The sequence below is a fragment of the Rhagoletis zephyria genome, unplaced genomic scaffold (assembly GCF_001687245.7).
Source record: "Rhagoletis zephyria isolate East Lansing unplaced genomic scaffold, Rhagoletis_zephyria_1.1 Rzeph_scaffold_14700, whole genome shotgun sequence".
In the NCBI taxonomy this organism is placed as follows: domain Eukaryota; kingdom Metazoa; phylum Arthropoda; class Insecta; order Diptera; family Tephritidae; genus Rhagoletis; species Rhagoletis zephyria.
Window position 1 is genome coordinate 2,767 of NW_016171768.1, and position 10,546 is coordinate 13,312.

Genomic DNA, 10,546 nt, shown 5'->3' on the forward strand with positions numbered 1-10,546 from the left:
ATGTTTCGAGTCATGTGGGGTCTCTCCGCATGCCGGACACTCATTTGGCACATGCTCATTCAATCTACTCAGGTAGGAGTTTAACCTGCTGCAGTAGCCAGAGCGAAGTTGGGCTATTGTCGTTCGTGTCTCCCGAGGCAGATGAAGCTCCGTCTCGTCTGTGTCCGGGGGCGGTATGCCTAGAACGGCATTCACAGGTCTAGAGTCTACATAACTCGAGACTGAGTCCCTGTGAATGCCGTTCAGGGCCTGTCTGTAAGCTGTCGGGTCCAGAGGTTGCTTAATGAACCTCTGGACTTCGTCCGTTAGTTCATATAGATGCCTCCTGACGTGCCTAGGCGAGGGCTCCTCTGCAAGCAGCTGTCTGTTTGGGTGGCCACTTCTGTGGCTCCCGATCAGGAACTGCTTGCAGAGCATTATATTGTGCTCCTTTACAGGGAGCATTTGCGCCTCGCCGTGCAGGTGGTGTTCAGGCGACATCAAGAGGCATCCCGTCGCTGTCCTGAGTGCGGTGTTTTGTACAGTCTGTAGCTTCGTCCACTGCGTCCTACTAGTCCCTGGCGACCACACTGGCGCTGCGTAGTTCAAAACCGGCCGGCCTATTGCCTTGTATGTTGCCAGCAACGTTTCTTTGTCTTTGCCCCAAGTACTGCCGGCTAGCGACTTGAGGACCTTGTTGCGGCTCTGTACTTTATTGACAATAGCGGTTGAGTGCGCAGAGAAGGAGAGCAGGCTGTCGAATGTTACTCCGAGTATTTTGGGGTTATTCACCGTCGGAATTGGTGTGTCATCGACGTGAATCCCCAGCGGTAGCCTGACCTCCTTCGTCCAGGTTGTGAACAGGGTCGCGGAGGATTTCGTAGGGGAGAGGGCTAGACACTTTGCAGTGAAGAAGCGAGAAAGTTCGGAGAGATAGCCGTTTACTTTCGAACACAGGTCATCAATTCCATTCCCAGTCGCCATGATCGAGCAATCGTCGGCATAGGAGACAATCGAGACTCCCTCTGGTGGTTGAGGGAGCTTTGAAATATAAAAGTTAAACAGTAGCGGGGAAAGGACACCACCCTGAGGAACCCCCTGTTTTATTTTTCGCTGCTTACTCGTTTTGTCTCTAAACATTACCGACGAATGTCGACCACTCAGATAATTTGCCGACCACCGTTTGAGCCTCTGTGGGAGAGAGGAGGCCTCTATATCTTCTAGTAGCGTGGAATGGCAGACGGTGTCAAACGCCTTTGACAAGTCCAACGCTACTAGAATCGTTCTCTCACAGGGACGGTTACGGTTAAGGCCACGAGTTATCTGAGTGTTTATGGCGTTAAGTGCTGTTGTTGTACTGTGCACTTTACGGAAACCATGCTGATGCTTCGCTGGGGTCAGGTGGTTTGTGAAGTACGGGAGTAGCAAGGCCTCGAGTGTCTTCGCTACCGGGGAAAGGAGTGTAATCGGACGATACGAATCTCCTTTGTTGGCAGGTTTCCCCGGTTTGAGCAGTGGGACCACTCTCCCCACCTTCCAGATGTCTGGGATGATGAGAGTGGCCATTGACAAATTGAGGACCTCCGTTAGGTACGCTACCCCCGCAGGACCCAAATTTTTCAGCATCAGCATGCATATTCCGTCGGGACCCATGGCTTTGGAGGCTTTCGCCTTCCCGATGGCCACCTGAACTTCACCGCAAGTGAAAGCAAGGGGGGCACAAGTTGTTGGCAGTTTGTGCAGCCTTCTGGTCACTCGACGCTTGGCTTGTCCACCGGAGGATGCAGTATGAACTGTCAGCTAAAATAGCTCGCGCTCCGGGTCCGACGAAGCATGGTCGCCGAAAGACTTCTCGACTCTGTCGTCGTGCTTAGTCGGATTGGACAGTGACCTCACGGTTGACCAAAGCTTGCTCACACCAGAGGTGAAGTTACAAGTCTTCAGATGCTCCTCCCACTTCTTCCGCTTATGTACGTTTACAAGTTGCCGAATCTCCGCGTTGAGATCCCTGATACGGGGATCTCCGGGATCGGCCTGACGAAGGCTATCACGCTCATCGGCTAGAACAGCCGCTTCGGCAGGGAAGTTTGGACGTGGGTCCGATATGCATCCTGCCGGTATGAAGCGAGCTGCAGCAGCAGTGACAGCCCTGCGGAACTTACGTTCACCGAGATGGACGTCGGTTGGTGTGGGAAGCGCACTGACGGTGTTTTCAGTAAACTCCGCGTAACCTTTCCAATCAGCTTTAGAGAAGTTGATATAGGTCCGGTGTTTAGCGGAGGCAAAGTCGGTTGGTTTATCTATCGAGATGACTATGGGTAGATGGTCTGATGCTAAGGTCAGCATAGGTCGCCATGTTTATCAGACCACTACGTTCAGTGTGGTCACCATTCCATAGAGTGGAAAAATGTTCCTTCCATAATACATTATTTTTGGACGTCGGTCACTGGGTCAACGTGGTTGTTTTAACAGGTTCCTGATCGCTAAAACCTTTTGGTATGCATTACAAGACCTTCTTACTCACGTATTTCCGCTTCTCTTGTTTCGTCTTATTAGAGTTGGTTTTTACGTAGCCAGCCCCAAGCGCAGCACACAACACCGTGCTGAAAGTTGGCCTTCTCACCTGAGCCAGAGGATGCTTGTTGAAAACAAGGGAAATCGTGAGCTGCTTTAAGTTTTAATCACAATAAGTCATACAACTGAGACTAAAATTAAATACCTCTTTATTTTTTATTGAAAATTCATTACTACTACAGTAATTACTAGTCAAATAGTAAGCCAACAAAGGACTTGAATAATAAATAAAAATCTACATGTAAAATCTATTTTCTTGTTTGAATATCATAATATAAGGATAAAATCATAAAATTACATTTAAGTCAATCGTAATTTTTATCACAAACATATACAAAAACATTGAATAGTTAAAATTACTTAAGCAATACGACTTTTATGATAAAAGAAAACTGTCATTAGCATTTACAGTTAAAAAAATGAGTAAGAGGCGCATAAAACAATGCATTTAAATTTGTTCCAATGATTTGAGATTCGGTGTTTTTAAAAACTAGCACTGGTAATTCTAAATTATTCGGGTTGCTAAATTAATCGTGATATTGTATTATAAATGCCTGCGTGTCCAGCGGGCAAAGAGTAATTGCTTCAACAGTATCTAACTTTTGTGGAGGTTGGAGGAATGTTAGACTTGTATTGTAAACACTGATGAATGTAGCAACCATAAGCAGTTTGCTCAAGTTAACCTGAAATTCAAACAAACGCTTTGATTATACAAGTCTGAAAATATAAAGGGTAACTGTCACTTACAAAGCTTGTTTGTTGATCGACGGCGCGACACTGCAATAGTAGTGTACGATGTACCACAACGCCAGTATTTGTTAATGAATCCTTTGGCTTACGATCATGTGCTACTGGTATTTTCGTTACCGATGGTGGTAAATTTCTTAGAACCGCTATGGATATATCTTCACCGATACCCTCTCGTTTTTCCCCGAAAGAAGGTTGCACGCCCAACCAATTATTTTCAATAAAAATAAATTTATCAAGGAAATGAAGTAATGTTTGCGAAGCCAAGTGCGCGGTATGAGTTAAGGCGCCTGACGGATGGGTTTCCGAAAGCATAAGGCAGGTATCTATCCGCTCTAAAACGACTCTAAATATGTGCATAACAGGCTGATTATCTAGCACACCTTGACCCAGGCCACGCTCATCGTCGTGCGTTAGACGGCGATCCTGCATTATTTCTAGTTCGCCGGAATTCAACGACGAACCGCCTAAGGGTTGTCCTGTCACCAATGTCAAGCGCAATGTATCGTCTTCGATGTAAGCTGATGATGGTATGGGATAGTAATTTGCTTGAAGTGGCAGTTTAGCCAAACGTCGGCGTTTAATCATCTAAAATTAAGTAAAATACGACATTACATGTTCTCACGATTAAAGTATCTTGCAGTAAACCTGTAATCCGTTGAGATCGGTATAAAAAAGGTCACCACTCTTTATACGAGTCAAAAATCGCATCGCTATTTCAGTATTGTCCATGCGGCCAATATCCACTAGATTTTGTATTTCAGGTGCGCCACCTCGCAGAATTGTCTGATGTACCACGAAGGGCAACCCGACGGTCACACTCGCTTCCAATAGACCTTCACTTACAAGAACTGTAGGAGGGCCCATATCGACCAAAGGCGTAGCTGGTCCATGTGGCATGAATAGGTAAGCGCCGGAGGTATCACCACTATACTTGTAGAATTTTAATTTTATCGGTATGTGCTGTGCATGAACGTCGATTTGTATGGATTTTAGAAGGCCGTCACCGCTAAATGCTACAGTTGGACCTCCAGCTACATGCAAGGAAATAGGACGATGCTCTCCAAATTTCACTTCATGTGGATAATTCCCTAAGCTAATTGATGTGGGGTTCGTGGTTAAAATGAGATTCGTCGCATACGATGTATGTCTGCAAGTATAAGAAGATAGAATATTGTATATTTTTACATTGTATTTAGGTTTTATTGGCATACTTAGTTTGACTTGTTTGCACTTGTATCATATATGTGGCTAAACCTAAGGGTGGGACATTAGCCCTGAACAACAATCGATACTTCGTAGTAGATGCTTGTGGTGTGATACTATTCGAAGGTATGTGTCTATGCCATGTCCAAACGGGCGTAATTTGTGCTTGCACGGGATTTCCATGGAAGTCCGTCACACTCATATATGGACTCGAAACATAGAAGTCAACCATCTCTTCACGCCATTGCGCCAAAGAATTGTGTATAACAATGTGTTTTAAGGGCAGTTCCTCGCCCAAAATAATCGTGCTACGGCTATCAGTAGGACCGGGCCAACGAGAGTCATCCAGATAAAAGTAATGAAACTTATAATCGGGTATATAGATCTAACAAATGATAAAACCAGTAAACCATTAAATTAATGGCATTGAAGATAATTATTCATTTTATCACCAACCGATGGTTTGGTTAGCAGTCTATAAACCGCCTGCTGCATTACGAATTGACATGTCGTCACAGCATCTATCAAACGGCGTGCATAATCCTTTACCACATGGGTCTTAGCTGTTCCTGTTATACCGTCGTGATGTTGAAACAGTGATAGTTGGCGTCGTGCATTTTGAAGCATTTCATCGAATTTCGCAGAGGAGTCCCATAATCGCCATGAGTAAAGCATTTCTGCAGCACGCACATAATGCAGTAGTACACGATCCAAGCGCTTATAGTATGGACGAGATGTGTAGTAGCCTGACCAGTAGTTGTCAGAGCGGTCCGCATAAGTGAAAAAGTCCCCACTAAGGAAGGGGAATTCACGCATTTTATCACGCTGTTCTTGATGCACAGCATCGAAATACTGCTGTAAAGTACCGAATTTAGCCTCAACAAAATGACGATGCTCCGAGTTAATGTGATCGAAAAGTGCTTCGTAGTTGACTCGCTGCACATCCCATTCAGTGCTTTGGCTGAAACGAAAGTCATCGCCTAAGGGAATCAAAAGCGCATTGGTACGGTATAATTCGGCCTTTTTCTTCCACTGATCTACAAGCATTTCCGCACTAAAATTTTACAAAAATTATGCATCGCAATTTAAAGTAAAATATTATAATAAAGCATTACCGCTGTGCAACATTTTGCTCCGTGATCGGTTGTGGTGGCACGTGCCATGGGCACGAAAGTCCAAACTCATGCATGCGTTTAAAGTCGAATTGACAGCAAATTTTTGGATCCGGTCCACATGTATGAGGTATATCATAGGAATAGAATGGCATCATGTGTGTAAAGAGACTTGTACTGCCTGAAGTATCTGTAAAATATGAGAAAAATAATTAAATGTTAAATATAAATCTCTAAATTGATGAAAGAATACCCCAAATTTGTCGCCAGTAGAACTCTAACTGCCGTTTCAGCGCCAACTCCTTTTTCACTGCGTAATGTGTGCGCTGTATAAGAAGATTCTGAAATCCTGACTTTTTCAGAATGTAGGGTAAAGTAGGGCTGTGTCCAAAAGGATCTATGGACCATGAAGATGTTGGCGTAATGTTAAAATGTTTTTTTAACCAGGTTTGGCCTTCGGTTAGTTGCAATAAAACACTCAGCCAGTGTGAATTTGCTTCATCGGGCATAACCCAACCACCGGTTACAAATTCGAGTTGTCGATTCTGCACAAGCCTAGGGAGAACACGATAAATTTAATTGTCTTACATTAAATAAAAGCATACTTTTTCATTTCTTGCTTATTATGCTCCCCGAGATCTTCATAGAAACGTGAAAAGTAAGATATTTCAGCCCAGATAAATGTCATGTCTGGGTGGTCGCGCAAATGACGCAAGGCGTTTGACAATATATGTTTGGTGTCGTGCTCGTAGTAATCATCAAATGTTTTAACCCAACCTTTGAAAATAAATATACAGTATTGGTAATATCTATAGCAGCCCCATTTCAAAGTGATGCTTGCCATTTTATGTATGTTTAATTATTAATTTTTACCTTCCTTTTATTAACTCGGGATGTAACTATGTAATATTGATGCGCCTAAAAGATGCAGCGATTTCTATTCTCAAGTTACATACTTGATGACAGTACAAATTGCAATTATAATAGGGAGGTTTTAGTTTTTTAAACTATGNACAGTACAAATGGCAATTATAATAGGGAGGTTTTAGTTTTTTAAACTATAGTTTTTTAAACTATGATTTTTATTATTTTTTATTAAAATTTTCGATTAAAGTGCAATTCATTCTCTAACGAAACCCATATAAACGCATGATTTAACCTTTGTAAAAGACTACAAAAAAAAATTTACACATTTTCACCTAAATTTCGAACTTTTTTCTCAGAAGTGTTAGAATTGTTTTGAGTAGGCAGTTTATAGCCCATTCAATTTTAGTCTTACAATGTGCAAGTTTCAAGTGGCTAAAAATAACCGTTGGCTTTTTAGGTTTTTTTTGTCGCAATTGCTTCGATATAATGAATAAACACAATTTATTTTTATATGCAAGAAACCCGCAACACATTCGTCGAAAAAATATTCTAAAAAATCAACAATGATTTTTAGCCACTTGAACTTGCACATTGTTAGACTAAAATTGAATGGGTTATAAAACTGCGTAAAAAAAGATCTAACACTTCTGAGAAAAAAGTTAGAAATTTAAGTGAAAATTTGTTGCATTTTTTTGTACTTTCAACAAAGTTTTAAACTTGGGTTTATATGGGTTTTGTTAAGAGATTGAACTGTATTTTAATTGAATTTCCAAAATCCAAAAAATATATTCTCAAATTAATTAATTAATTAATTCCTAAAATAAATAAATAAAAATGAGTGGGAAACAATATTACTTTGAAATGGGGGTGCTATTGTATTGGCCAATAGTGTATGTAAATAGTTCATACATAGCTATAGTTCATACAAAATTTTGTTATTACCTGGATCGTTGTGGGAGTGAGGCACTACAAACACTTTCAATTTGTTATGTTCGTTAAATCTAAGTGGATCATATTTAACGTTCCATCCTTGCTTCCAAACTCCGCCATCAACGTCCGCAAATGTCCACTCATTGTACATTTCCAGCATCTAATAATAAAGTAGTCGCGTTAGTACATATAGATTGCTATATGTATATGTATGCATTTCATGCACCTGCACATCTGGCTGTGGCACCTGCTGAAAATCAAAACTACATTGTTCCAGCTCGGCTAGCACGGGCTTTTCTAAAATATCATGCTCCCCATTGTGTGGTTGCTGATTTATTTCTCGCCCTTGGTCTTTACTTTGTTCCCATTGACGATCCAAACGATTCTTTAAATGTCTCATCTCTTGTCCATGCCGGTGTAGCCCATCCTCTAAAGATTGCAATTTCGACACGATCGCCAAATAATTTGACTACATTGGTAACAATTACAAAAATAAATTAACCGGTCATTAAAAAGTAATTAGCACTAATATGCTTCTAAATTACCTTTCCATCTTGCGCGGGTGCCGAAAATAATATTAGTAGATAAAGTAGCAACAACACCCCAGTACAAATACCACATAAAATCAATGTATACCGTCGGCGTAAGCGAAACATATCGCTTAACTACCTTTGTTCAAAACTATCCTAGACAACAGTCCCACTTATTTATAAATATAGCAGTTTTTAATCTACATAAAAATTGAATAACATTTCCCCTAACATTTACTATTTACCACGCCGAACAAACACAACACAGCTGCAAAATAATTACATACAAGTAGGGATGGCATGATTAAATTAATCGATTGTTTTTGCCTAATCGCTCGAGCACAATGAAAACGACGAGATATGGACAACAGCTGTCAAATTATTTTTCCACGAATTTTTATAAGGCCCTGTGCCCATTGATAGAAAATAGAAAATTTTGACGGATCAAAGTAAAAATTTTACGCTTCTCGTGGTGAATACGAACGTCAAAATTTTACCTAGCTCATGGGGCTAGGTAAAATTTCGACAGCTTATAACCATGTATACACATAATATTGCTTGGCGGTAATAAGGAGTGAACATGAAAATGAAAGCTGAAACAGCATAAAAAAAGCGTACGTTACTTGCAAATTATAAAATAAATATAAATTTTAAGAATTTCAGCAACACAAAAATAAAGCTTTCGCACGAGCGTTTGTTTGGTTTTTCAACTGTCAAAATTTTACTCTGCATTTGACACAGCAAAATTCAATTTATTTGTACACCATAGCAAATTTTTCTACCCCGTCTCACCACGGAGAAAAAAGTTACCGATTGGCACAGGGCCTAAGTGCGTTTCTTTTAAAATCTCCAGTACAAAACATCCAACTGCCTAATTCCGGCGAAATGTCATCTGTTCTCTCACAAGAGAAAAATATCCAAATAGAAACTTGCAAGTAAGACGAACAGCTGATATAATTTTTGTTTACATTCAAAAGTGTAAAATTTAAAACGTAAGAAAAGTCATCACAAAGTGTTATACTGACACAGTTTATTAATTAAACAAATAACTCCTTAGATAGTAGATAGTTGGTTGGGTATGGCACTGCGACCTGTAGGTCTATTGTGCCCCTAGCTCATCACAACACATCAACCAGCCCCAGAGTGTCTATAAATTTCATAATAGACCCCGGGGACAGTGAGTGTATGTGCTCCTCTCTTGGCCAGACGTGCCCTATGCTCCTCTACCTCCTGCGTGCAACGGCCTCACTCCATAAGGAGCTGTAGAGGAGTCTCCTTGGCTGCATCGCAAAAGCGACACGGGTCGCTGGACCAGATACCTAGTTTATGCAGGTGCCCTCTGAGCCTACAGTGGCCCGTCATAAAACCTGTAATAATTCTTAGTTTATCTTTTGGCAGATCCATGAGAAGCCTGTATCTTGACAGATTNAACTATGTTCACATATCAATATTATCTCAATCAAAGCTCGTTTTTTAATCACCCCGTTTACACAGGCAAATCTCAGATTATTAGCCGTCAAATTTGTTGTGCTTGTTATTCTCACATCTCAAGGAAAAGTTATGTTGCTTCTCTGTGCCACCGTGATCACGTTTTTCTGCTATAATAAGCAATATAAATATATTTTAACTTAAAATTTTATTAAAAATACCTTTGCAAACCTATTTTACTTGCTAGCGTACATTTTTGTTTACTTTTACATTTGGTATTTCTCCTCTTTTTCGCAAAAACAATCGATAAAACTAGGATGGGCACCGAAAAGTTATCGGTTAAATCTGAGATTATTTTATAATTACAGATTAACAAGGGACGAATTTTATATGGCTAATCTCTTGTTATAATTACAGATTAGGATGTTAAGCTCGAAAATGAGGATAATCTACTTATATGTGAACCTAGTATAATAAGCTTTTCGGCTGACGTTGGCCCATGGTGCCAAGCCAGTGGAGCTCCCTCAGTTTGCTGTGGTCCCTTCTGAGCATGTCCGTTATGGTGTTGGGTCCTACTGCCAGAAAGGGCTCAGGTCCTATCGGGGTCGAGGAAGCGGCCGTCTGGCCGGATGATCAGCTTCCTCATTTCCTGCAACCCCCATGTGCCCTGGCACCCCTGGATATCGTTGACCTCCGCCAGAGCATTGAGCCTCTCGACACACTCCCAAACCAAGGAGGACTTGATCCCGAATGATGAGTGGGCCCTAAGTGCCGCCTGGCTATCACTTAGTATAAGTATCCTTTCGTTCCTATAGTTTCTACGAATGTTGATCTCAGCGCACATACTGATGGCGTAGACCTCCGCTTGAAAAATGGTAGGGAAAGTTCCCAGGGGCACCGAAAGCTTCAGCCTAGGGCCGTACACGCCTGCTCCAATCCCCGCGGTCGTTTTAGAGCCGTCAGTGTACCACTGTATTGTGCTCGCCTGTATGTGACTCTCCATAATAGAGGTACACCAGGTCGCCTTGTTATAAGTGTGGGTCTTGAAATTTCTCTTGAAGACCACCTCTCCGTTATGGTGCATTTACATGGTATGAATCTGTTCATAAGCCGTATGAATTTTCCTATAAAAGAGGCACCAACTCTATGAAGAAATTAATGAAAGTGATATAT

General features: G+C 41.4%; 1 protein-coding gene across 1 annotated transcript; it reads right to left on the bottom strand.

The window, feature by feature from the left end:
- Window positions 1–2,792: 2,792 nt before the first annotated feature.
- On the bottom strand, window positions 2,793–8,240 carry alpha-Man-IIa (alpha-mannosidase 2). Its single transcript, XM_017634996.1, has 11 exons — window positions 7,961–8,240; window positions 7,642–7,884; window positions 7,428–7,575; window positions 6,224–6,395; window positions 5,872–6,173; window positions 5,622–5,808; window positions 4,963–5,560; window positions 4,515–4,891; window positions 3,949–4,450; window positions 3,301–3,888; window positions 2,793–3,236 (listed from the first exon to the last, which is right to left on the bottom strand). The coding sequence occupies exons 1-11, from the start codon at window positions 8,069–8,071 to the stop codon at window positions 3,081–3,083; spliced, it is 3,384 nt and encodes a 1,127-aa protein (XP_017490485.1). The 5' UTR covers window positions 8,072–8,240; the 3' UTR covers window positions 2,793–3,080.
- Between the last annotated feature and the right edge of the window lie 2,306 nt (window positions 8,241–10,546).

What these genes read in the sequence shown, in the direction of transcription:
- alpha-Man-IIa (XM_017634996.1), bottom strand. Translation starts at nt 8,071, where the DNA reads ATGTTTCGCTTACGCCGACGGTATACATTGATTTTATGTGGTATTTGT. An exon ending in TGCCACAGCCAGATGTGCAG is followed by an intron (nt 7,576 to 7,641) that starts GTGCATGAAATG and finishes CTTTATTATTAG; the next exon opens with ATGCTGGAAATGTACAATGA. An exon ending in TCGATCAACAAACAAGCTTT is followed by an intron (nt 3,237 to 3,300) that starts GTAAGTGACAGT and finishes TTTGAATTTCAG; the next exon opens with GTTAACTTGAGCAAACTGCT.